This window comes from Ammospiza nelsoni, chromosome 5 (genome assembly GCF_027579445.1).
Source record: "Ammospiza nelsoni isolate bAmmNel1 chromosome 5, bAmmNel1.pri, whole genome shotgun sequence".
Taxonomy (NCBI): domain Eukaryota; kingdom Metazoa; phylum Chordata; class Aves; order Passeriformes; family Passerellidae; genus Ammospiza; species Ammospiza nelsoni.
This window is the reverse complement of record NC_080637.1, coordinates 14,728,343-14,756,071: the sequence shown is the minus strand read 5'-3', so window position 1 is coordinate 14,756,071 and position 27,729 is coordinate 14,728,343. Positions and strand designations below refer to the sequence as shown.

Genomic DNA, 27,729 nt, shown 5'->3' with positions numbered 1-27,729 from the left:
AATCATTCTATGGGGCAAGAAAAAAGCTAGGGGTCAAGGCTGGGCTAAAATGAGAGATGTTGTTGTGGATAGGAGCCCCAGAATGGGTGAGTTTGGGACTGTGAGCACGGAAATTCACATTGCTTCAACAAGTGGGAAATGAAAATTTGTTCAAATGCTGCATTTGTGGTTGTTTGTTTTGTTTTGATGTTTTTTTCTCCTGCATCTCTCAGTTGTCATACTTGTAAACCTCCTCAAATTAGCACAGTTAATAAGGAGAGCTACAGCTGGGACTATGTTACATGATATGATATGATATCATGTCATATGGTATACTATGATATGATATGATGTATAACCACTTTCCTACTTCTGCCTGCTCCTGAGCAGACAACATGCCACGTCAAGCCACCTACTAATCTGTATAAAGATTTCATTATCTTTCTGGGTTAATCTGCAAACAAACAGGAGGAATATTCAGGGGTGTGAGTGCAGCAGAGGGTACTGTGGAGCTTTTCAGCAGCATGAGAGAGACTTCATTTGTAGATTAAGAGGGACAAACAGATATAGGTTTAACTTCTTACAACCGAACTCAGCTCCTGCATTTTACCCTTAATTTGTACTACTTGTGTTTATTATAATAGCATTTAATATACATATATATTTCAGATTTTATTTACTGCTTAATGTATTTTCATATGGTTTTAAAGAATGTGGTATACCTCTATGACATGGGGAAGCAAACTTTAAAGAAGTGAAAGTTTGCTAGCGCTAATCTGGAAATTAATCTAGGCCACTGATATTCAGCATGTGGTCTTTGAACCTAGTGTTTTACTTCTAAGGATCTTTATGACATGAGTAAGGAAAACAGACTTCTCTATGACAGACTTCAATGTACGCTTGAAAGATCTGTATGGAAATGTTTATGAGCCCACAAATGGAAGAAGTTAATTATGTTAACAGTATGTTGAAAAATATCAAGAATTTCAAGGAATTCCAGCAGCAAATCATTGCAATGTAGGAACTCTTAACAATTACCAAACTATTCAGGAAAATGAGGCTCCTTAAATAATCTGAAACTATCCAGATGTAAGATCAAAAGACAAAATACTCCATATCCCGTGGCAACTTGTGTACAATTCCAGGGGAAGAGCAGGCTCTTGATAAAAGTAAGTTCAGCTTAAAATTCCCAAATCCAGATGTGATTTCAAAGGCACTATGCACACCTGGATAGCTCTGGAACCAACACTTGGTGAAGGGGGGGGATTGTAGACCCCAGATTTGTGGACCCTGCAGGTGGGTGAATCCCTCTGCTAGATGAACACAGCAATGTTGCTCCATGAGCAAAACCTCAGACAATTTCATTTTGCACATTCTTGCAAAACAAGCTGACGCTGATAGGAACGCAGGAACTGATAAGAGACCTGGTGAAATATTAGGAAAGACATTTTTCTACGTCGCTGTTACCCGAGGGAAACTCCAGGCATAATTCACACAGTTTAAGGAATGGCACAGTCTAAAGTATCTGGAGATAGTGGAGTATTTTATTGCAGCAGTATCTGCAAAGGTACATCACACAGGGAAACCTAGAGCACAAACATAAATGATTACTAGATGTCTCTGACAGTGTTTGTATATATTCTAATGTTCCACCAGCTACTTAGAAATATATTATTTGTTTAGGTTATTTTTAAAAGTTTATTTTAAGGTTATTTCAAAATGGATGAGCAAGTAAAAGTGTGCTCAGCTGGACTTTAGGAAAGAAACTGGGAACAGTGGTCAGGGCTCACCTGTGAAATACTGTGCTGACACCCATTCATGGAAGTTTCTTGTCATATTCTACCAGGCAGCATTTTGGCCATTTATAATTATTTTGGTTTTGCTTTTGCTTTCATGGCAGTTTGACTTTGTTCCTATGTAACATAAGTATTTTTTGGGTTGATTGAAATGTAGGTAACTGCTGTTGTGGTCTTCAAGAACCATTATCTTGACCCTGGCTTCCCAGAGATGGGATATGCCTTGGGGAGGAATATGCATGAACACTGATTGCAAGCCAGAGGTGGACACCTTTGTCTCCTTTGGCCTGGTGGAACATAGGATGTTTTTACATTCTCACATGGCTGAAAACCCCTTGCAAATGGGGGTCTCACAAGCATCTCTGGGGCAGGTGTTCCTGTAGCCAGCAGACAGGACATCAGGGTGGAGTGGCAAGGCTGCGCCTCCCATTCCAGCACAGCACAAAAAGAGACAGTCCACATCTCTGCTTTATTTCAGATATCTGAACACTCGCTGCAGTCTGTGTTAAACACAACTCCAAGCTCATGTAGCAGTCCCCCTGTAGCAGTGTCTGGCTGTGACACTGCAGATTCCCTGCCTCACCCATCACCAGCGCTGTGATTGTGCTCCCTCCCATCCCTGTGATTGTGCTCCCTCCCATCCCTGTGATTCCCAGCCTGATTGAGTCTCAATGGATTGCTAGATTCAGCAACTGTGAAAGTAGAGTCAAATGCTGAATTGACAACTCTAACTGGTTGGTTATCTCTGATGTGAGAAAATGATTAATTTATTTTCTTAATCAAGCTAAAAGAGATAACTTTAAATGAAAACAAATTACTGACATCTTAAGCAAAATACAGAAAGTTCATAAGAGGGAAAATAACATTGGAATAAAGTATGATACTTTTGTATTGAAGAATCAAGCACTATTTTTAATGTTGGAAGAGAAGGATGTCAAAACTTGTTCTGAAAAGCAATGTGCAGGATTTTGTGTTTGTGCTCTTCATTATGGTGTAATGGAATCCTATAAACACCCAATACTGATGCCATGGTTGCTGGCTTTCAGGACACAATAACTCTGAAGTCCATAAAAAGAATAATAAAATCACAGAAGTATAATAAAAGAAGTGTGAATAAAAAGTGAGAGGTATGAGAATATGGCACCAATCTTTTATTGGAAATTTCCAGTTCCACTTCACCATACACTGGAGTAACTGCACAGTGTGCTCCTGCTTATAGTGTGCTCTGTACAAAGGAGTGATAACTTTCAGTGACTCACATCCTAGCAGGGTGTCAGCTCTTCTGAAGGCACTTAGCAAAATTCCAACCCTCTTTCTATACAGATCTCAATAAGCCAGAGCAATCAAGAAATATTGTTAATGGAACTCATCTCTTCCCACCCAACCTCACTGCCCTTTCATTTCTTATGTTGTTTGCCTGATATTTGCATCTTGACTAAACTTACTCATCCTCATCCTAGTTTTAGGTGCCACCGCTGAATTTGACACAGTAACGTGACTGATTTGAGTTGGGCTTCAGGGTGCTAGTAAAAGAAATTTGTTGTAAAAAACTTAAGTAGTAGAGACTATATAAGAAGTGGAAAGTGAAATGACATTATGCTTCCTTCTGACATCAGTGTCCTGAGACTGTGAGTACAAGTGACACCTCTGCTTTCCATGAAGGCCTCTCAGGGCCAAGCATTTTTCCATTTCTTTCTTGGATGTCCTCAGTGGGAGCTTCAAATCTTCCTAAGGATGCATTCAGAGGATGGGTCCCTGTCTTTCCTCCAAAAATGAGAGAGGAACTGGCACTGACAAGAGGTGCATGCCCAAGCTGCCTGCTGCACTTACCACTGAGCAAAATACATTTACGTGTTAAACTGTCCAAGCAGAACAGTGTCATTTTTTAAATGGTTGGAAGAACTTGAGTTTGGGGTGTTTTGCACCTCTAGCACCACAGCAGATGGTATTGTGAGCAAACTTTATTAAGGCTTTGGGTAGAACCTGGCCAGAAGACAGGATGTTGCCAGAAAGTTACACTGGAGAACAGTTTTATACAGCACATGGTGAAGGAAAACATTGGGAAACTCTAGAAATCTGGATGGGCTGATGCTGTTATTCATGTTCTCAGCCAGCTAATCTCCCAGTATTGATACTGGTGTTTGTTTAACACTGACCAAAGATATTAAGCACTTCACAAGACAAATCTTGTGTCTCCAGCAAAACTGTTTTCTTCTTTCTCTGTGAAGTATAGCTTCTTCCCTCTCCATCCTGGCCAGGGTGAGAGGCAGCACGCTTAAAGCCCCTCAGAGCTCAGCTCACCGAGGGGCTTTCAAGAGCTGTGGGTGGCTTTCAGCTCCCATGAAAACAAAGGGAAGTTGAGAGGGCTTGAGGCTTGGCAAAGGATCAGGATGTGACTGATTTGCATCTCTGAACTCTCTGTGTTTATGGGGCTACCTGAGAGACAAAACAATCAGGAATTTTCATTTCCTCCTCCTCCTCTGCTCTGCCTAGGTGGAGAAGTCCACACTTTCCCAGCTAGTTAGTTTAGCTGCTTTTTGAGTATCTAGTACAAGGACAATAAAGTGTTTGCACAGCTGAACTTCTGCAGTGTGGGACACAGGAAACCACCTTCCTGTGTGGCCTTTGTGCATGAAAGCTCTTCTGCACCATCAGGGGAAAATCATGTTTTTAACACTACTGCTGCAAACAGAAAAGTCAAAGTGTTTATTCCCTTTGTCACTTCACATTCCACCTCGTTTCTCCAGTGAATTAGTGGAAATAATCCAAGAGTAAAGCACTTACAGGTAAATGTGATGAAGCCAAGGACAGGACCCTACTGACTTCTTTAGAGCCAAGGGTCCCTCCTGCATTTAAACCTAGTATTTAAAAAGCTGTTTTCTAGTTTATGTTGCAGATTCTTGTGATGATCCTGAATACAAAGAATTTAAAATTTTAAAGTACTTCTATAATCACACCATGTGAGAAGGGAAGCTAAAAGCTGTTAAACTGTTTTATGGTTTTTATGGGGCTTTTTATAGTTTATGATTCTACCGCTTTTAACATGTTTGTTATTTTAATGGTATAAGTTAATAACGAAACTGTGTCAGTTTCACAAACTGCAGTTAATCCCTTAAGCCAACAGCAGGTGCCAAAACAGGGTCTTGCTGATGCAGAGAAGGTACTCACAATAGTTTGGGAAGTGACCTGGGATCTCTACTGACTAGACAAGCTTGTGGTCTTGATTAGAAATGTGGCTTTAACTTTCAAAAGAACCTGAGGTCTGTAACAACTCCCAGGGGGCTAAAGAACAAGAAAGAAATCCTGCTGAATGGTCTAATAGAGGTCACGCCCTGTGAGATTGGATACTGGCGTCCTGCCTGCTTCATCATATCTTGGTATAATAATTGACTGAAATGGGGGCAAACCACCTGAGGACAGAATTCCAGTCTCCTCCTGCCTCTTTTCCTAGATCCCTGTGTGTGACTGATCCCACAGAGCATTAAGGGTATACCCATCCTCATGTTGCGACCTTTCACTAGATAAAGTAAACTTTCTTCAGGGGCAGAGCCTGCAACTTCAAATCCCCAGAGGCTAAGTCAAGCTCTGACTTCCAGAGCCGAGGAGTACCCCAAGGAGCCTGGCAAACCACAGTCTTCATCACAACATGGGTATCAACAGCTGAAGCATTGCTGGGTGTTCATGTCAGTGTGGCTTAAGCAAAGGCTTGTAAGGATGGTTTTCATCAGGGCACATCAGTGCTGGAGTGTTCTCAGCACCTCAGCTCTGAAGGTTCACTGCTGTCATGAATGCAGGCGCCCAGAACTGAAGTTGCAACCTGAGGCCTCAAAATGCTACGTCGTGTATCTCCTTAGGAGATCATTAGGTCACCAGGACCTAATCAACAGGAGGTTTTATATATCTCAGGGAAATGTTAACAAAGGTTCACTTTGGCCTGGGGAGGATGATCCCCCTGGTTGCTCTGTGGACAGTGGGGGCAGCAGGAACCTGCAGCTCAGTCCAACCCATCCCTGCCACAGCTCATGGCCAGACACAAGGTCTGTGCCTTCCACTGTCTGCCATGGGCTGCCACAGCTCTCAGCTCCACCAGGTCACAGCTGCCCTTTGGAAATCCCTGCAAAGATTATTTTTGGCAATAATCTGAGAATCCAGAACTTGCCTTTGGAAAGGCAATTTAGGGACTGTTAAAAATGCTTTGGAGGAATGTCTGGGGAGGCAAGCTTTGCTCAGAGCTGGCATGCCCAGCTGCCCATCTCCCTCATCAATGACTTAGGCCTCTTCAGAAATGAAGGATACCATAACTGAGCTCTGTCCACACTTCCCTCTTCAGCTCAGCAACAGGATTGCAACAGACAGTCCTTCTTATTCACCCCTATTTTCCCATATGATCTCTGCAGACCAATCAGAAACAGTTCACTAAACAAAGATAAGAAATATCCCAGAGAACTTTAAGAAATTACTCCTTATCACCCTCCTGAAGATAGGCTCAATGGTCAAGGCCACAGTTAAATCTTCCTTTCTTGTAAAAGTTAACTGAAGTTAGTTATTAAAGTGCTGGCAGTATTTAGGGAGGTTCTGAAGTGAAGAAGAGCATAAGATACCTGCACTGCCTATGAAAATTTCAGGGGCATCTTAATCCAAAAAATCTTGGTGTCATTTCTTCTGAAGAGCTTCCTGGAAGATATAACAGGTACAGTTTAAAATTGTCATTTTAGGTATGGGATATGTGAAGTGATGCTTATAAATGAAATGCTTCTAGTCATGTATTTTATTTTTTGTAAAATGTTAAAGTTTCCTTTGTGGAATTTTCTTGTATTTTTCAATTGTTTATATTGCAGAGAAGTTCAATTTGTGTGTGATATACATAGATTTAAAAGTGAGATGGACTATGTTAATATTTAATTATTCAATTAAAATTACATATTTTTATGTTCTTCTTAGTCAATATTTAGGATAAATCAGTAAAGAAAAAAATATCCTTTTGTTAATCCTCTCAACAAAATGGCACATATGAAAATATACATTTCCAAGATTTCACAGAGCTGAGGGATTAGCAGTGGATTTGGAGATTTTTACGTGTGAGAAATGCCAGTGTTGTTAGTTGCTGACCATGAGAACAGGACCAGAGGCTATATGGATTAAAACTGAACCAGAATGTTGTCTCTGGAGTTCTGTTTCAGATCTAGTCTAGGTCAATAGTGACTGATAATTGTAACCACTCAATAGCTGAGCAGTGTGAGCTTGGTCCATGCTGACACATTACAGGAGTCATCAGAAAAATTGGTCTTGTCCCCCAAGGAGCCCAAGGCACTCTGGAAAGCAGTGTGGGTTACTGGAGTACAGATTTCTCTTTTAAGGAATTTGTGAAGGAGCTGGTACTTTTCACAATATCCTCCTTTTCTTTAAAACAGCTAAAATAAGTAATGTCTAACTGATAAAAACCCTCCCCATACTGAGGCATCCCATCTTTTTAAAGATATATGGGAAGGAAATGAGAGTGAGCAAGAGGAAGGCAATACTGGCTGCACTTGTGGTATCTGCCAGCCTTGGCAGAGGGAATGAGACAGGAGAAGCTTGCCCAGCAGCAATGGTCATCCATCTGCAGCAAGGTAGCTCCCTGTGGTCCTGCTTACCTGCCAGGGAGCAGGCTGAAGGCACCTTCCACTGTCCTGCAGGTGCTTGGGCTGGCTTGGTTAAACCTCACTGAAGCACGGCACTGTGGTGTTTAATGCAGACTTCAGCCTGGCAAGGCTCCTGGCCTCCCCTGCAGCCCTAAGCCATCAGCCCCCAAGGCAGTCTGTAAACTGGGGGCATTCAGGAGGTAAAAAACACATGCAAGACACTTACACCTTCAATAAGACCAGCACTAATAAACCAAAGGATGTTTAGAGAGTTGTACAGAAGATATTGTATGCTCCCTGAGACTGGGGCAGTAAATTTGGCCTGAAGAAATTTGCCCCTTTGCCTCCCTGGGCAAGGGGCAGCAGGGACAACTGAAGTACTCTCAAAAGCTTCAGCAGCTGCAGCACTGAGGAAAATCTGAAATGAAAGAGTCACCCATACACTTCTTTCATTTTTATGGCTTAGGAACTTTTCAAAGGGTACAAATAGTACATCTTGTACCCTACAATGTAATGGACAAAACTATTCCACAGGACTTTCAGCAATATCCCTCTTTGTGACATGAAGTCTAAAAGGCAGACAGACAGACTAGATCAATTTAAAAACCTTTAATAGATAAAACAACTTCTTGCAAATCTCAGTAACTACGATTTATCAAGGAATAAATTGAACTAACTAATTTTTTCATTGAAATTTTATCAGCCTCAGTTTTGGAGCTCTGATCCCAACAGAGGGAGGGACAGCAGTGTAAAATTATAGATCAGAGTATTATTTTAACTGGCTTTGGATTGATGTTTTGAATGAGCTTAGATAGAGCATTTTCATTAAGGGAGAGAAAATAAGTGAAAAACCTCTATTATCAGTGTCCTGAAAGACTACTGCTTCCTACAGCACATCTTAATTTCTGACACAAAACAAAATAGAGCAGGATCAAACAGATTAGTTCCAGTTGGAAGGATCTTACAATGATCATCAAGTCCAACTGTTGCTGCAAAGAGCAAGTTCCACAGCTTCTGTCTGGGACTAGTACTATATTAAACATTTAATGGTGGCTTCAACTGAGAGAAATATTTTTAAACAGTACAGGTTTAAGGTGAATTTAATGTGGGAAGAATGTGGGCATAATAAGAAACATAACAGCACAGTGAGCAGCACAGTGATGGCATCAAGTAATTGCTGCAAAATACCCAGGGGTATTGACTGAAGTGAGTGATGAGCAGATTCATTCTCATGTGTAATGTGGGCTCCAAGGGTCATTTCTGGAGTGACCCAGGACAGTTTCTCTTCAGCACAAACATGCAAATGTGGGGTGGGACAAGGCAGAAAACAGCATACAGGTGAGACATTGCAACAACTGTTTGTGAACATGAAGCAGAGGAGAAGCAGTCCAGACAATTTGTGGAAATAAATCTTACAAATAACAAGCAGCAATATGCTTTTTTACTCCTGAGCCTGATCTCCTTGTCACAAAAATCCAGCCCAATACCTTCAGCCTTGTCTCTGAATTCAATCCAGGCTGAGCCCTGCCTGGGCTCTGCCTTTCCCCTCATGTGTGGGTTATAGTGAGCTCCCAGCCCTCCCAGCAGTGCCACAAAGAGAAACTGCTTGGGATCTGCTTGTTTGTTCTTTAGGAAATTAATTTCCTTTGAGGGAGGAAGTTTTTGATTGTACACGGCTGAGTGAGAGATAAATTAACTCAGAAACCATCTTGTTCACTTTCTGGCTGCATCTTTAGAAAGAAATACTTCATGCTCCAGTGAAACACTGCTCTGCAGTGGGAGGAGGAGCAGGGCAGGAGATCACCTTGGCAAAGTGCAGCGGGTGTCTCAACCATCCCTCTTTTGATCTTCAAAGGTGGTAACGCTCAGTTTGGAGCTCACTCAGCTATGCTATGGATACCTGTCCCACAGTACATAAGGAGCTAAGCCTGTTCTTCATTTCAGGTTTTTAAGCACCTGGAGCAGAGAGGAGCACACACAAGTAATTATCCTATCCTGACATTTCAGGAGAAATGGTTGAACCTGTGGGTAACCATTATGTTATAGCCAGACCTGTATACTCGGAGAATGCATTCAATGAAGAGCATGAGAAATTGCACAGATACCATAAAACCTTTTGGGATCACCTGAAACTCTATTTTAGGTAAGGAGATTTTTTTTTTTCAAATTAGATCTAAGAGCAGTCCTGACTGCTCTTGGACAGCATGAACTCCATCTTGACAGTGTCCATCACCAACATAGCAAGTGAAAATTCATTAATTAAATTCAATGTTAGATTTTTCTATTGGATTTTGACTGCTGCTACCCTTAGAAATCTTCCTACACCTGTATCTAAGGTAGCTTCTCTTTTTCTGGGCCCTTGGCAGCACAGACTCTAGGAAGCCCTTAGTGCACCCTTTCAGTACTTAAAGGGGTCCTACAAGAAAGACATACTCAGGCTTTTTACCATGGCCTGTTGCAGCAGGACAAGGGATGATGATTTTAAACTGAAAGAAGGTGTATTTGGACTGGATATCAAGAATAATTTTTTTATGATGAGGGTGGTGAGGTACTGGCACAGGTTGCCCAGAAACATGGTGGATCCCCTCTCCCTGGAAATGTTCAAGGTTAGATTGGACAGGGCTCTGAGAAACCTGACCCAGTGGGTGGCATGCCTGCTTATTGGAGTGGGGGGTTGGATTAGATGGCCACAGAGGTTCCTTTCCAACCTAGGGTTCTATGAGAATTTGGTTTGGAAAGGACCTCTGAAGGCCACTGGATTTACCTCGAAGCACAGAAGGCAGTGTAGGTTGATCAGGGCTGTGTCTGGGTGAGATTTTGACTTCTGGCATCCAGAACCTGAATCCTTCCCCTTTCCTCACCTCTCTGAAACAGGCTGCAATTCAGCCAAGCTGTTCACTGACAAAATTTTGTTCCCTTGTGCCTTTGCAGCTGCTCCCCACAAAGGGCCAAAAAAATTGCTTTGCGTTTGTTTCCAGTCGTTTCGTGGCTGCCAGCGTACCGCTTCAGAGAGTGGATCCTGAATGACATCATCTCTGGCATCAACACGGGGCTGGTGGCTGTGCTGCAAGGTACCCTGGGGAAATGTGTGTCCTGACACAGCCTGCTAAGCCAAGGCACTGCTGGCTTCAGCCTGCAGCACACACATCACCTTCCCTGGGCCTCTGTCTCTGCAGGTCTGGCCTTTGCTTTGCTGGTGAATGTCCCCCCCAGTTATGGACTCTATGCAGCATTCTTCCCTGTCCTGGTCTATTTTATCTTTGGCACATCGAGACATATCTCAGTGGGTAAGTTCAGGCACACCACCTACCCTCCTCACTGATGAGGAGCTACATGCTGCCTCTTCAGATCTTTTAACAAGTGCCTTGTGCTGCTCAGGTCCCTTCCCTGTCCTGAGCCTCATGGTGGGAGGAGTCGTCACCAGGCTGGTCCCTGATGACAGCACTGGAAATGCCAATTCCACCAATACCTCAGCAATAAATGATGAGAGGGTGATGGTGGCTGCATCTGTAACCTTCCTTTCTGGGGTTATTCAGGTTGGTAAATGCATGTGTGTGTGCACACCTGTGTGAATAGATGGAGGGTGGCCTGACCTTCCTCTCTGGTTTCTACTGTTGTAGTCACCAAAGTAATCCTCTTCCACTTAACATGTAGTGACCCTGGCTCACTGATTAGGAGACATCTCTTCCCTCCAGTGACCAGGCACTCACTCATGTGCTGTGAAACCCTTGGTTTTGCACAGGCCTGAGCCCACAGCCTACACAGCTGCAACCTACACCTACAGCAAAAAACAATCTGCTGGATAGGAAAAAAATAGCTGTGAAAGTAATGTGAACGATGCAGATGCACCAATGGTAGTACAAACTCTGCCTTGCAATAGCAAAATATTTGGATTTGTTTTTTAAAAAAACCCACTTATCCTTACTCCCTGATAAAGGATTCCTACAGTTCCTCCCTCCTAACATACTAATATATTTGCTGCTTCATGAAACCCTTGTACCATGTGAAAATATAGGAACTGAAAACCCTAGAAGTAAGGATGTATATTTTAGCTGTAAAATAAAAAGAATGGGTTTTAACTGCTGCAGCAGTTATTCATACTAGTATTTTGCTCTCTGTTGCTATATGTCAGCAAGTCTGGTGATGGTACATTCCTTAATCTCTGGATGGATGGGATGAGGTGAAAATCTTTGCTTTCATTAAATATGGTTGTCTTTCTTTCAAAGATTGCTTTAAAACACAAATGAATCCCACTAACATATGCTCATTTTGTATTTCAGTTGCTTCTGGGAATTTTCCAGTTTGGATTCATCGTTATTTATCTATCACAATCATTAATCAGTGGATTCACAACTGCTGCAGCTATCCATGTTTTGGTATCTCAACTGAAATTCATGTTTCAGCTATCTGTCCCTGGATTTAATGTACCATTTGGCATCATCTATGTAAGTGCTAGGTGTTCATTATTTGCTAATGCTATTGATGTACCTGGGATGTATTTCTGACTGTGTATCACAAGGCAGTAATAATAACTCAGCAAAAAAATGCAAAGCAGGAGGAAAAACAAGAAAAAAATGAGAAAATGTTATTAGTATTTATCCAATCTTTAAATTTATTACCAACCACCAAGTTACACCCTATTGAGATAATTAGATAATATATAATTATTAGATAATTATATTGTATTAGATAATACAATAATACTACATTGTGTTGGCATATTTCAAATAAGCATTCAACTCTGCCTTAAGGATTTAATTATTCATTTTTACTGGACTGATATTATACATATTTAATTTGCATATGACTCTGTGAGGGCTGTTGGATGAGAAAGGAGGGGCAAGAAGAACAGGAGGGAAGGAGTGGAGAAAGGCACCTGCCCAGCAATGCCATTGCTCACATTTCCTATCACAAACTTGCCTGTTGTTCCAACCTTCCCTCGGGGTCAAATCTGGAGGAGAGGGTCACAAGTTTGTGGAAAAGGTCTTTTGCAGATGCTTCTATCATTTGGCAGGTGCACATACATTCAGGGGGTTTGCAGTCCACATCATCCCACAGGGAATAAATCCCGAACAGCACAGTCCTTAGAGCTGCTCAGATACAGGCTATTCCGGAAGGGATAGTGATATTGTGCCAGGGCACAACTGTTTCTGAAGCACCACGTGTCTCTTCCTGATTCTGCAGACTCTGGAGAGCGTTTTCAGCCAGATCACAGAAGCAAACGTTGCTGACCTTGTCACATCACTGATTGTCTTGCTTATCGTGTTTGTGGTGAAAGAAATGAACGATCGATACAAGGAAAAGTTACCGGCTCCCATCCCCATTGAACTCCTTGTGGTGAGTCACTTCCTTTGATTTTGCAATTGCTCCATGTTATGACACAGGAAGCAGAGTTTTAACTATTTCTTCTCCTTTTATCCACTAAATTATGCATTATCATTTTACCTATAAAGAAAAATTTACAGCATTCAGGAGCTATTGTGAGATGCTTTACTTCCACATAGGTGTTCTTAACTGACATATCTGTGGTGTTATAAACTATGAATTTTTTCCTTGGACAATATAGGCTCTGACAGCAGCCAGCTGCAGTCTCACAGCTGAGGCCCCTCTGCACCACACCTGCAAGCAGCCACTGAAATCCTGGATATCTGTGGCCCCACACAAAATTATTTTGCCCTCCAGCAGCAGAAGGTTTTGCCCACTCTGAGCAGCAGAGGGTGGAAGAAGCTTCACAGGGGCAGCAAGCCCCTAAAATCCTGGAGGATGTAAAGACTCAAGCAGCACTTGTTTTCCCCCAGGGTCATTACAGCACCTTGTTAGAATATACCTGGTTTACTGGGTGGGATGATCTCTGTTGTTAGTAAGATATTCTGTTACAATCTGTGTGATTTGTGAATGTAAACCCATACCTGTTAGGTCATTCAGGAATGACATCTGAACAGCAAAGGGATGTGAAAACTTGGGGCACAATTCTGGTACTAGTGATGAGGCTGGACAGTGTGTAAGAGATTCTTCACACTCTTGCTTTAATGTGCCTAATGGAGATGTGGTTTATTATCTTTCAGACAATCTTAGCAGCACTGATTTCCCATTTTGTCAACTTGGAAGAAAAATTTGATGTAGCTGTTGTTGGAAAACTAGAGGAAGGGTAAGTGACTTACAATTCACCAGCGGAGCAAGACGTTCTCTTTAGTTCGGCAGCGTCGAACGAGTTCAGCTGTGTCTCTGATTAAAATTATCTGCTTCATCTTCTTCTGTAGGTAAATAAACATTTTTCTCTCAATGATATGATACACTTTCAGTACACAAAAGTTACACTTAGAGCACATCTCCTACTTATCAAGGAGAACACTGAGACATGAAATAATTGTGTACTTCAATTTCTGAGATAGCTGGTGAGCAGGAGGTTGATGTTTGTCCTTTTAATTGAACTACTCACTCCTGAACTCCTCCGTTTCCCTCACAGCACATGCACAGTTCAGCAGCCACCACCAGCCCTGGGAAGCTGCCAGGACACTGCACAATTCTCCTCCCTGGCCCCATGACCAGCCATCAGCATCTCTTCAGCACCATTATCCTCCAGAGGCCTCAACATCTGCCCATCCAGAGCTATATCCACATAAAGATTATTTCTCCACATATAGAATATCAGGTGGCACATGTCAATTTAAAAAGAGGGAGAAAAGCATTTACTGGGACAGCAGAGTGAGTCTGGGGTGGTCTCTGCAGCCCCAGGGGTGTTACTAGGTGAAGCTTGCAGAGCAACAGCTATTTCTGCTCATGAGCCTCCTTTCTTCAGATTTCAGTTCACTGGAAAAAAAGGAGGGAGAAAAAGAAGTTCAGAAGGGAATTCTCCCTAGGATCTGCAAAAGACCCTTAGGCATCTCCTTAATGATTTGAGATTTTGTTTTTCAGGTTTCATGCACCTGTTGCACCTGATGCAGGCATCCTCCAGAACTGTATTGGAGATGGCATTTCCATTGCGATCGTTGGGTTTGCAGTAGCCTTCTCTGTGGCTAAAGTGTATTCCATCAAGCATGACTACCCAATAGATGGCAACCAGGTAGGCAATAACACAGAGATCAATATACTGCATTCATCAATGAGAAATAAGTCATTTTAGGAAAGCTTTGCCTTGTGAATAGCTGTCACAAACCAGCTCTTAAGAACAATCTCTTTTATTTTTATTTCAGGAGCTAATTGCTTTTGGGCTGGGTAATATAGTTGGTGGATCATTCAAGGGATTTGCCTCCAGCACTGCTCTGTCAAGATCAGGTGTGCAGGAGAGCACAGGAGGCAAAACACAGGTACAGAAGAGAAATCATGATGACATTTAATGAAAGATAGCTCCTTTTTTCCTAGCTAGCCGTCATGCCTGTGGGCACTTACTCATTGTGGAATTGTTCTCTCATGCAGATTGCTGGCATTATCTCATCTGTCATTGTTTTGGTTGTGATCTTGGCCATTGGGTTTCTCCTGGCACCATTACAGAAGGTATTCCCTGGTTTCATCTATTGCTTCCTCCTGCTTCCCAAAGACAGGGCTGCTCTCTGAGCACACTGAGAGTGTTCAGTGGGAGCCAAAAAGGTTTGAATAGCTTGGTTCTTCTTCCCACGTTATGCCAGAAAGAATCCCTACATCTGGTCCTTCAAAGGGGACATAAGTACCCAAACACCAAAAACCAACTTTCAGGTGCCGAAAATAAGTGAGATTTACAGTCTCAGTCAGACACCTGCACTGCACCATAGTGCAGTGTTGGATGTTCCAACAGCAGTGTGCACTGGGAGCAGCTCCCTGGCCTTTCAGCTGTTCCTTGGCCCTATTTGTATGATCTTTTAATTCCTAATGTTTTACATTTCCTTTGCTTACTAAAACAAGGAACATGTCTTTTGGTCTTTTTAACAGTCAGTCCTTGCATCTTTGGCTCTTGGCAATTTGAAAGGAATGCTCATGCAGTTCAAGGAAATAGGCATCCTCTGGAGAAAGGACAAGTATGACTGTGTGAGTTTCTCAAGCATCAGAAGTTAAACGCTCTGAAAAAGTAATCTATCATACAAATGTTTCTTTTTTTAATCCCAGTTTTACTTCACTAAACAGTAAGTATGATATTTGCATGCCTTTTTTACTGGAATATCCCTTGTTAATGTTTTCCATTTTGTCCCATTTATTTGGAGTCAATTCTCACTCTTAACTTCATTTTCATCCATTTCATCAAAATCTATTAAAATAGTGCATTTTATTAAGTCAAATAGAGAAGATATTTACAGAAAATGTCTAAATGACAGAAAATATCCAAATATCTACTGCATTGACTAAGCATTAGGGACATTTCTCACAATCACACAATGTGTCATATGGAAGATCACAGCAACAAACAAATGAAAACTGGGACTTGAAGGGTCTACTTGAAATGGTAAAGCTTGTGGCTAGAGAGCAGGACTTGTTACCTCTCACAAAATTTAAGGCTCACAAATAGTTCCAGGCCTCAGTTTTTACAGCCATCAAATAGTTATTTGCCCCATGAAAATGCTTTGAGCTCTGTGGCTAAAAGTTATTCAGCATTATCTAGTAATTTATCGTCATGTACACTCACAGCACCTGTATTTGCGCACTTAAAACTCTCAACTTTACAGATTTCTGATTTACTTCTAATCTTGCCTTTCTGCTGGATTTTCATCAGGTTCTTGACATGTTTTTAATGTTGCCATCCACTGTGTCCTTACAGGTTATATGGGTGGTGACTTTCTTATCTGCCATCTTTCTTGGCCTGGACATTGGACTAGCAGCAGCTGTGGCATTCCAGCTGCTGACTGTGGTGATCCGCTCCCAGATGTGAGTATTTGTTCAGTGCAATGGTATCCCAGGGCCTCCCTCTGTACAGAGAAGGGCAACAGCCCTGTCTGTGCCTTGGTCTGTCCAGCTACTGTGCATGGAAAAATAATTTACAGGTGTAAACCTTTGGATGTGGGGTTTGCCTCAGTGTGCCACCCCAGCGGAGATGGTTTCATTTGATCCTGTTCCCATGTGGGACACAAATAACTGTGTGTGTGTTTGTTCACAGTCCAAGCTGCACTGTTTTGGCCAATGTTGGGAGAAGCAACATCTACAGAAACAGGAAGGATTACACTGATGTAAGAAATGTCTCATTTCTTTTACCACCTGCTGCACTTGTGCTTCTATAGCAAACATTGCCACTGGCACTTTTGCTTCATTTTACAGATCTATGAGCCAGAGGGAGTGAAGATTTTCAGATGCTCCTCTCCAATTTTCTTTGCTAATATTGAATTCTTCAGAGAGAAACTCATCACTGCTGTAAGTGTCTGGGTCTGTTCTGAACATATGAATTGTGTGACACATTATGGTGGATAGAGTTTCCCAATAATTACTACATATGCAGTCATTCCACAGTTCAAGGGTGAATTTTCTTTATACTGTTCCCACTACTCTAATATAACATGTATATGTAACATAACTGCCTGACTCATGCTGTACTTACACCATAGCAATGTCTATACCATACATATACCATAAAAATACATATTTCAAGAACAAAGGAATGTAAACATAGATAATAAAAAGGAAAAATTATTTTATTTTATTTTATTTTATTTTATTTTATTTTATTTTATTTTATTTTATTTTATTTTATTTTATTTTATTTTATTTTATTTTATTTTATTTTATTTTATTTTATTTTATTTTATTTTATTTGTTCTTGTACTATTTACACACAATAAATTCTAGTTTACTTGTCTTGGCCCAAGAACATAACCACAACAGTCAGAAGAATGCCAAATGGAATCATCCTCTCAAAGAGGTCTTAACATCTTTCATAACAAACTGCTGAATGCAGCCAGTGTTTCCATAGCCAGCACAGAGATCCAGGACCCCTGAGCCCCCCCTGTGTGAATGAGGCTCACCATCCCCAGCCCAAACACAACTTGCACCATAACCTCTCCCTCCTGCTGCTCTTAGTGGGGAGGTGATAGGCAGTGACTCCCTGAGCACTCGTAATGAGCAGTTTGTTCTTCACATGAGGAACTGACACTGGCAGAGGAATGAGGGAATCTGACACATTTGGTTCTCCATGTGCTTGGCTTTCACCTCAGAAGAGCCTGAAGCTTTTTTTCTGTGAGTGCAGATGTTCACACCACTCCTTCTCTAGAAATTCAGATACTTCTAACGCCTTTCTCCTCTACACACTAGATGGATGAGGCAGAAGACTTGCAGGAATTTAGTATTTTAGCCAAATTTGATTATTAGCCTAATTTACCTGCCATCTAATTTTATTAATACCAGCTCAGAGTTTCAAGAGACATATGCAGGCAACATGATAAAATCTGGCTTTCTTCTTCAGGAAAAAGAGTGGGTGACTGACCCACGCTGCAGTCAGGAGGCACAAAGCAGATACAAACCATGAGCTCTCAGATCTTGGCCACCTGGGTGACCACCCCATAATGCAGATGAGTAGGAGATGCCAGCACTGTGCCAGCCTGCTGGAGGTGCTGACCTGTCACTGGAGATGCACAGCACTGTCACTGCTGTAATGCTGTCCATGCTGGTGTCCTAAAGCAGAACAGATAGCCCTGCCTCATTTGCAGCCATTCCCACAGACATCCTTCCAAACTGGAATAAGCCTTTGCTTGAGTTTGTGAAAAGTGGCAGACAACATCAAGTTCAATCTATGGTCATCATGACTGTAACAAAAACCTTGTGGGATGCTTTGTCCTTTCCCTGCTGTCACTGAGGATTTTTTTGTTTAATTATTCAAAGTGCTGTTTTTGCAGGTTGGCTTCAACCCCATGAGAGTCCTGAGGAAACGCAATAAAGCTCTGAGGAAGATCAGGAAGATGCTGAAGAAGGGAGAGCTGCAAGTGACACTGGTATGTCAGGCAAACCCCTGGGGTGAGGGGGGAGTTAACCAACCAGCTCCCTGTTTTACATGGCAGAGAAGGGCCTCATAGCCTCTCTTCTTAATTATATATACCACTCCCCAAGCTGCCACTTCATGACATAAACACATTTAAAAACCAAGATTTTAAATGGCTCTCACAGTTAGAGACCTACAGATTTACCATGGGCAGAGCTTGTGTGCGTCCATAGAGCTTTGTTTGGCAAGAAATAACAAATCAGATCCCACAGAAGTGAATGTCTTTCTGCATTAATGGTAGGATAAAGCTGGTTTTCTCCCACCTCAAATCCTGCATGCCTTTTGGTGACTTGTTCAAAAATTACTGAATTAAAAATATGTCTGGCAACTGGCTTCAGGAAACAATAAAAAGCCATCATTAAGTGATTATGATGATGATTAAATAATTTCCGTGTTTCTCCAGACAAGGGAGAGACAGAACTTTTCAGGTGGTCCCTGCTCTGTCTCATGGGAAGACCAGTTGTGCATTGCCATCACTCTTGCCCTTGTGTGAGAAGTACCACTACCCTGGCTGGGTATTAAAGAGGAGAACTAATTAGGACATTTTTCTATGTCAACACAGAAGGGCTTGGTTTGCATGGCTAACCCTACATATGAGTCAGAGGAAGAGTTGGACAACAACAAGATAGAGGAGCTGGACCAGCCCACCACCATGACAGACTTGCCCATTCAGATCAACTGGAGCACCGACCTCCCCCCTGGCATCAGTGTGCCCCAGGTCAACATCCACAGCATCATTCTGGATTTCTCATCAGTGTCCTTCCTGGATTTTTCTGCCATGACAGTCCTCCGAAAGGTAATCACAATTCATGAGACAAACAGTGATCCTATGAGAGAAACTCTTACAAATGCAGTTACACTTGAGGGATACACATGAGCAAAAGGATGGTGCCCAGAGGGACAGGAGTGGGCCCACCTGAACCTCATGAAGTTCAACAAGGCCAAGTTCAACAAAGTGCAAGGTGCTGCAGGTGGATTAGGGCAATCCCCCCTATCAACACAGACTGGGGAATCAATGGATTGAGAACAGTTCTTCAGAGGAGGAGATGGGGATTCTGGTGGCTGAAAAGTTGGACATGACCCAGCAATGTGCGCTCACAGGCCAGAAAGCAAATCATATCCTGGGCTGCTTAAAAAGAAGTGTGACCAGCAGGTGATTCTTCCCATTCTCATGAGAGATTCTACTCCACTCCCATGAGACCTCACCTGAGGTAGGTGACCAACTGTGGGGTCACCAACACAGGAAAGACATGGACATCTTAGACCAGGTCCTGATGAGAGCCATGGGAAGGACCAGAGGGCTGGAGCATCTCTCCTGTGAGGAAAGGCTGAGAGAGCTGGAGTTGTTCAGCCTAGAGAGGAGAAGGCTATGAAGGCTGTACTATTGAGTATGGCCTTTCCATACTTAAAGGGAGCCTATGAAAAAACATGGAGAGGGACTTCTTACAGGGGTATATAGTGATAAAACAAGAGACAATGGCTTTGAAATGAAAGAGGGCAGGTCCAGATTAGAAGAAATCTTTTACTGTGAGGATCGTGAAATACTGGAACAGGTTGCCCAGAGAAGCTGTGGATGCTCCATCCCTGAAACTGTTCAATGGCAAGTTGGATGATGCTCTGAGCAACCTGCTCCAGTGTAAAGTGTCCTTGTCCAGGGCAGGGGTTTGGAAAAAGGTGATCTTTAAGTCCCTTCCAACCAAAACCATTCTATGATTCTATTCTGTGTTTGTAGTCTGCTTCTTAAAGGCATTGCTACATGGACTGGATGGCCAGTGGCAAACCTTGAGTTTGTGTAAATTTGAATGTGCATTTTCTATAGAAAATGTTTAGGAAATAGTTTAAATAGTCAATATAAATTGTCTTGGAATTAAATTGTTGGGTGTGGTACCCTTTCTTCACCTGGTAAGATTTTGGGAAGCTTTGCAGAAATGTAGATGTGAAATGTAGTTTTAAACATCCAGCTGGAGTTGGAACATTGGAGTCCCATTTCAACTCCTGCTTTTGCTTGCCCAGATGACTTTGAACAAGGCAAAAGGCACAACATTTTCAACAGCAGCAGCTGCAGTTAACAGTCTGGAGACACAGAGGGTGTGTATTTCCATAGGAACTAAAGACCCACCATGACAGTGGGAATTCTAGTTCTGCTCAAGTTCCCAGTTACAAAAATCTCCCCCAGAAGATTGTGAAGTATTTTTTTTTTTAGTTTCATAATGTATCATGTAGATACAACAAAGCCATACAACTTATGAAAGATCACCTGCTTCTCTGTGAGCTAAACCTTTTCAATACTGCCTCTTTTCAAAAGGCTTGGGCACCCCTGTCTGCAGCCATGTGAAGAGATTGTCCTGCCTCTGTGTGCAACAGAGTTTGAGTCTAGATCCACTTACCATCATAGAACTTAAATATCATAGAGTGGTTGGTATGTTTGCTGTGGCTAATCACTACAGTGGCAATCAGCAAGCCCAGCAGAATCTAAATGGTGCCTCCTTCTGGTTTAACAGACTTTGAAAGAGTTTGTCCGGCTCGACATTGACATTTACATTGCTGGGGCATACGGTGAGTACTGGCCTTTGCTTTGGCATCACCACAGATGCCTCATCCCCCTGCGTCCCCTGCTGACCTCTGAGTATGGCTGTGGAGGATCACCCAGCTTTACCTTCCAGTCTTGGATAACTGTCACAGACATCTTTTATGAAAAATCCTGTCTTTAGGATTTTTCCTCCTGAGAAGCTGAGAGGCCTCAGGAACAAAATGTAAACATTGATCATCTGCTGCTGTGGAATGCAACAGGTGCATCTGTGATTGGCCAATGTTGGTTGTTTCTAATTAATGGCCAGTCACAGCCCAACTGGCTCTGACAGAGAGCTGAGCCACAAGCCTTTGTGATCATTCTTGCCTATTCTTTTCTTAGCTAGTCTTCTGATGAAATCTTTTCTTCTATTCTTTTAGTATAGTTTTAATGTAATATATATCATAAAATAATACATCAAGCCTTCTGAAACATGGAGTCAGACCTTCATCTCTTCCCTCATCCAAAAACCCCCGTGAACACCATCACAGATAGCAAACAGGTCCCACCAAATGGGAAATTGACCCTCCCATGCTGTCCCCAAAAGGCTGGGGCCATGTGTGATGGCTCCTTTTACCTATGGCCACTGCTGTATTGTACAGCTCTGGGTTGCAGGACCCTCCATCATGCACCCTGGGCTAGGCATTAAATAAGAAAAGGGGCTCAAATTCCTTCCTGTCTGGCATAGAGCAGGGAACTACTGATAGGCATTTATGTTCCATCCTCTTGATATCCATAAAGCCATCTGCTCTAGTAAATAAAATAGTGCATTATGCCAGCAGCTCCCGTGTTCAGTCAGTGGGCATGCTCAGGATACACAATTTCTTCCTTTTTAAGGCCTGCAGGTCACTTGTCTTTGATTTTGTTCACTCACAGAGGGCCTCCTGGACAAACTGGAGAGAAGTGCATTTTTTGATGAAGAGATTAAACCATCCATGTTTTTCCTCACCATTCATGATGCAGTTTTACACATTTTGCTGAAGAAGGACATAGCCAACTCCCCCAAATTAAAGCTTGCTGAGGTAACACTACAGTCTTCATCTTTCCTTACTTTAGTGCCTTTCCAGTATTGCCAGGCTCCCTGCAGTGCCTTGCACAGCTATAGCAGTGTGTGCCACCAATCTCTATTTTCAAAAACATAGTCATTAAATCTCAGCTGGTCTCCAATCAAACTGAAGAACAAGAGTGGCTCCTGGTTCAGGTGTGTGGAAAACCATTTGTGAAAGGAGTGAATAATCCCCACTGGTGGCTGGCCTGGCTGTGGACTTCAAGTCACCTCTTTGGGAAGAGCACAGTGCCCATCCACCATCCACCTCTGTGGTCACCCACCCAGCAGAGACTGCTCAATTTGCTGCAGTGGCTCTTGAAAGGCAGACTTTATGCTGCTTGCACATAGGCTTTCCAGTCCTGTCTGTCTTCAAAAGGAGTGCTAAAGTAGTGTGGACAAATTAGTACCACCAGATTTGGTAATGGCCTTTCTGGGAGTGTTCTTAAATCAAGAGCAAGAAAGGATCCTGTATACAATGAATGTGTTTAAATGTACCAGACTCAGAATGCTGCTCATGTGGAAACAGTTCCCACTTAACTAAGCTGGTCCGGATCTTCCGCACTGACCCAGAGATGCGGTGGAGGTCATAAAAGCCTGACAAGTGAGACCTTCCTTTCTTCCATGTCAACATCCCAGGCATGTTCCAGAGACTTAAAAATCAAGACCTTCTTTAACGTGAAAAAATGATGATCAGACAAAGAAAAGCAATCCATTTCCTAACCAACAACTTCTGGTGCTCATTGCAGGAGAAGGGTAGAAGCAGTGACTATGTGATCCTCCCCAGGAATGGACTGCGCAACCGGGAGTGCACGGTAAGCTCTGGCTATGGCCCTGTAGACAGTGTAGCCCAAAAGAGCTGCTCATGGGAATGGCTAGGTCAGATAAAAAAAGCTTCTTCATACCTCAGCTCTTGTGTCAGCCCAGGCAGAAAGCCACCAGACAGTTTACTGATGGGATTTGGCTTAGGGTAAAGCCTCATCGGGTAAGAGGGATGGGGTCGGCTCTCGAGCCTTGCGGTGTGCACGGGGCAGAGGGAAGGCAGGCAAAGGCTGCCTCACCACCTGCCTCACCTGGTATCCTCACCTTCCACCACAGCTCCTCCATGATAAAGTCACTGGTAGAATGGCCCTGTGGCAGAGAAGTCAATGTTAGTCCAGTTTATCTAAATGTCTCAGGCAGAAGGGGAGTCTGGAGACGGAGATAAGGAAGGGACACATGCAGCCTTTCAGCACAGACAAGGGCAGTATCCAGCACAGGCAACCCTGTGAGGAGGAAATGTCAGACCCCAGTCTTCCCACCCAAATGCTTTAGGGGATCAAATACTTACACATCATTTACCAGATGACACCTACCATGGCTATTCTTTACAGAATGTGGAATTTTTTTTTTTTCCCCTACAGATTCCAACAGAAACAAAATTTTAGATGTAACTTCCTAAGTATAATATCCTCCAGCAACACAATGTCAGAGAAGATGAATGTGTGATGAGCATGAAGACAGAAGGATGCTTTTAAATACCTTAAGAAGGATTTACTACATATAGTTATGTTCCAGGCTTTGAAATGGGCTTGTTAGTCTTTATGTGTCTCTGTATGTATAAATGTATTTATATATACATATATATATATATATATATATATTTATATAGAGAGGCTAAAATCACACAGATTTTCTTATTTCATACCACAGTTTGTAGACAACCTGTACAGTTACTTGAGAATCTATAAATATTTGAAATCTTGTTTTGGATACCACAGAATAATAGTTAGGACTGATATTTTATCTTCATCATGTATATAACTTGAATAAAGTTTTCTTGATGGTTTGTAAGATATTTAGTAGACTCAGTTAAACTTGCTCTTAGCTTACTACCACAAGCATGATTACAGTGTACATAGTGACTAATGTATCTAATTACGAAGATTGTTCAAGAAAGACACAGGATTTTCAGATCAAAACAAGATTCATCGATTTGGATTGGGCTTGTGTAAAGTGCACAAGGGAGGATACATCTGTAGTGAACCATTGTACATACACAGAGAGTGACCCACCATGGTTTCAGTGACAGTGTGTGCGTTTGTCCATGCCACATCAGGGTAGCTCAGGCAGTGAGACCAGGCTGTGACAGACACTGCCCCAGGAGTTGGCTGGGGAGCTGTGGGCGTGGAGCTCCAGGTGGGCAGGCTGAACTGCCTGGATCTATGGACACATGGGCAAACAGCTTCAGCTCAAAGAGTCTACTCTGATACTCTGCACAACTGCTGACAATTAACCCCTGCTTCAAGTCTAAGGATTGAAGATGAGCTACATCACAACTTTCAGAGGAGAACACCCAATGCCCACAGTGACAAAACTTTTAATTTCTTATAGCAAGTGCTAGAGGTAGAAAAATCTTCAGCCTAGAGGAAAATGGAACCATTCCCAGAGTCTGAAAGAAACAGCACTCTGAAATCACAAGAGTTTTTAGTTTTCAAAGCCTAGTTTCAACTTTCAGTCAAGCTGGGTGGCCAGAAATGTGCATTTGGACTTGAACAAGGGCTGATGGGAAAGAGAAAGTGTTCTGCACTACAGTTTTTATCTTCATAGTATACAGATGTTAAAAACAAAATCTGTTAAATATTTTCATCTTTTTTTTAATTTTTTTTTTAATCTGGAGTTATCTGATGAGAACCAAGCTGGGAGTCAGTATTAAAATTGAAGAGATGTTGAATGTAGAAAGAATTAGGTGAGCTTGAAGACAGAAGTGGACAAGTTCAGCTTTCAGGAAACACTGATGCATTTGCAGATGGACAACAAGCTGTGCTTCTGTGGCGGGTGATCATGTGCCTGCCCTGGTGTGGGAGACGTGGCCCTGGGTGGCATCAAGAGATGCTGCTTCCTGCAGACACCATGGGGAGGTGAGCAGCTGCTCACACCAAGCACTGCTCTGCTGAGTGTGCCACAGCAGATTCACCACAGGGTACGTGTCCTGTGCCAGATACTCAGCACAGCAGTGCTTGAGGACAGGTGCAATTAGCACACTGCCAAAGTGCCCTTCCAATGCAGCCTTCCAAAAAACATAGAGTGAAACACAATAGATCTTTCCAGAACAAGAAAGTTATTTGGGCACCACAATATAAAAAAGACATTAAACTATCAGAGAGTGTCCAAAGGAGGGCAGTGAAGATGGTGATGGATCTTGAGGAGAAGCCACATGAGGAGTGGCTGAGGTCACTGGGTCTGTCCAGCCTGGAGGAGACTGAAGGGAGACCTCACTGCACTTACAACTCCCTCATGAGGGCAGGAGGAGGGACAGACCCTGATCTCTGCTCTGTGGTGACAGTGACACTGAGGGAGTGGCCTGAAGTTGTGCTGGGGGGAGGTTTGGGTTGAATATTAGAAAGAGGTTCTTCACCCAGAGGTTATTTGGGCACTGGAACAGGCTCCCAGGGCAGTGGTCACAGCACCAGCCTGACAGAGCTCAGGAAGTGTTTGGACAGTGCTCTTGGGCACATGGGGTGACATGCAGGGATGGTGCAGGGCCAGGAGTTGGACTTGATGATCCTGGTGAGTCCCTTCCAACCCAGGACATTCTGTGATTCTGTGAATCTGTGCAATGCACAGGGCAAATTTCACTCTAAATAGTCTGAACTTCAGGACTGAGATCTCCAGTTCAAGAAAGATGAAATCAAATGTAAATGAAGAAAATTGTTATGAGGATCTTTGTAAAATGAAGAGCCTGTAAGGCTCTTAAGGACTGGCAAAAAGCAAAGGGATTTAACCTAGGACAGAAGAAAAGTTATGCAAGATAAAAAAAAATAATATTGTCCTGTAAGGGGGAAAAAACCAACTGGCCAAACTTAAACAAGATATTAGAAGATGGTTCCTCATTTTTACAATGGTGAGATCCTTTCCAGCTGGAACAAGAGGAGCAAAAAACTAAACTGCTTTTAGGATGAGATGTAAACATGTTCATGAAAATCATGATACCATCATACCAGTGTAATCTGAACTGTCAGACTCCAGCTGCTCTTTTCAGTCCTGTGTCCACATGCACCTACACAGACCCAGGCACACATCCCTATCAAAAGCAATGTATGAAGTGCAGTATCTGGTGGAATACCACATACTGCACTTCAAAACCACTTGGGATTTTTTTACAGGCTTCAAGTTAATAAAAAAGATTATTTTCTAAGTTGCACATCTCAGAACAATTAATTTCTATACTAATGACTTTTCTGACACAGCACAGTGCCACAGAAGATAAATCCCCCTTCCAAAACTATTCACCTTCTCTTAAATGGACATGGTACATAGACAGCCTTGGCCAGAGAGCTTTGCACTCCCATGGCACCCATCCCTACCAGCTACTTGCCATGTTCTTAAATCACCCTACTCCTTCTTTTTCAATGTTGATACCAGCAGCAATTGTACTTCTGATGCTTTATGAGAGATTCCCTCCAGGTACTGTAACTCTCTGTTATTCCAATACCAGTGTTTTTCTGGGCAGTTCACTCTCATGCAGATGATAACACCTTGTGGGATACTGTGCTGATGGAGATTTACTGCTTCATGTTTGAGACAGGGACTTTCAGAAACCTGACTACTGAGGTTTCTAAACATCCTGCACTGGGTGCTGTTGCTGCTCAGTTAGAATACGACCATATACTGCATTTTAGTAATTGACTCAGGAATTAAGCAAAAAGGCAAATTCCATACCTGCTTTTTGGAGAGCTGACAGGTTTATAATTTCTCATCACATATCCTAAGCCTATCTCTCATCAGCACAGTACAGAGACTTTTTAACTAAGTAACAATTTTATAGCCATCAAGAGGGATGGAAAATGGAGAAGCCAGAGAGCCAGTGATGCTCAAGGCTACTCTAAAGGCTGATTATCACTTTGTGGTTCAATGTGAAATACAGAAACAAAAAATTAGAAGTGTTTATTCAAGGTCTTAGGCCCAATGGAGAGTGGATTATAACACACAAATGTGAATTTTTTTTTCAATTTCAAACTAAGTTCCTATTAAGGAAGTATTCTTAGGAACTTCCTTACTGAAATGCTACTTACAGTTCCCTATTCCTCATCCCCGTGCTGAACGTGGAGAATTTGTTTTCTCAGTCTGGATGCATTGCTCCCTTCTGCTTCCTAAGAAGATGCCTGGAAGTTTACCTGGCCCAGAAATGGCAAAGGACAAGTTGAGCAACAATCATCAGCACTTAGGTGATTTTATTTAGTGGAGGAAATAATTCACCATAAATTATCTTGGAGGGGTGTTCAAGCATTGACTTTCACAAACAAAACTGAAGAAAACCCTTGATGACTGACACATACTTACTTCTATTTAGTTACTCATTTGGGTTTTTTTTCCCTAAGCAGTTATGCTGAAGTTCTTTTGTGAAACATTACTGCACAAAAAGGGAAACATTCCTGCCTGCCCACAGACATTAGCACTCTTCCCATTACCAGAAGTGTGTTACAATGAGCCTTACTGGCACTCAGGAATCACTTCAATTGTATTATCAAAATTGCTCACTAAAGTTTCATCATGACTGAGCTAATTTACCAGCTTCCTGCTGCTATTCCATCCACACATTTCTGGATGTATGCTGCACTTTTAAATACTTTAATCTCTTGCACTCATGAACTGAGTCTACACTGAAAATAAATTTTAAAAAAAGAAGAAAAAACACCAACAAATTAATGCCTCATACTCAAGAGAATAGAGATCCCATTTAGAGTAGGGAAAGTTTCTAAAGTTGCTGTCTCATGGCTAAGTCAAGACTAAAAGGGGATTTAAACATA

The 27,729-nt window shown here is 42.3% G+C and overlaps 1 protein-coding gene across 1 annotated transcript; it reads left to right on the top strand.

Moving 5' to 3' along the window:
- The first annotated feature begins 9,408 nt into the window (after window positions 1-9,408).
- Window positions 9,409-23,638, top strand: SLC26A3 (solute carrier family 26 member 3). The gene is made up of 20 exons (XM_059472546.1): window positions 9,409-9,539; window positions 10,328-10,467; window positions 10,573-10,683; window positions 10,775-10,932; window positions 11,677-11,841; window positions 12,581-12,733; window positions 13,462-13,544; window positions 14,312-14,459; window positions 14,590-14,703; window positions 14,813-14,890; window positions 15,302-15,397; window positions 16,122-16,228; window positions 16,458-16,527; window positions 16,616-16,708; window positions 18,184-18,279; window positions 18,889-19,122; window positions 20,828-20,882; window positions 21,772-21,917; window positions 22,690-22,755; window positions 23,344-23,638. The coding sequence occupies exons 1-20, from the start codon at window positions 9,409-9,411 to the stop codon at window positions 23,365-23,367; spliced, it is 2,268 nt and encodes a 755-aa protein (XP_059328529.1). The 3' UTR covers window positions 23,368-23,638.
- Window positions 23,639-27,729: the final 4,091 nt, after the last annotated feature.

Coding starts and splice junctions, on each gene's coding strand:
- SLC26A3 (XM_059472546.1), top strand. CDS start 9,409: ATGGTTGAACCTGTGGGTAACCATTATGTTATAGCCAGACCTGTATAC. Junction 9,540..10,327: donor CACCTGAAACTCTATTTTAG/GTAAGGAGATTT, acceptor GTGCCTTTGCAG/CTGCTCCCCACAAAGGGCCA. Junction 20,883..21,771: donor TTACATTGCTGGGGCATACG/GTGAGTACTGGC, acceptor GTTCACTCACAG/AGGGCCTCCTGGACAAACTG.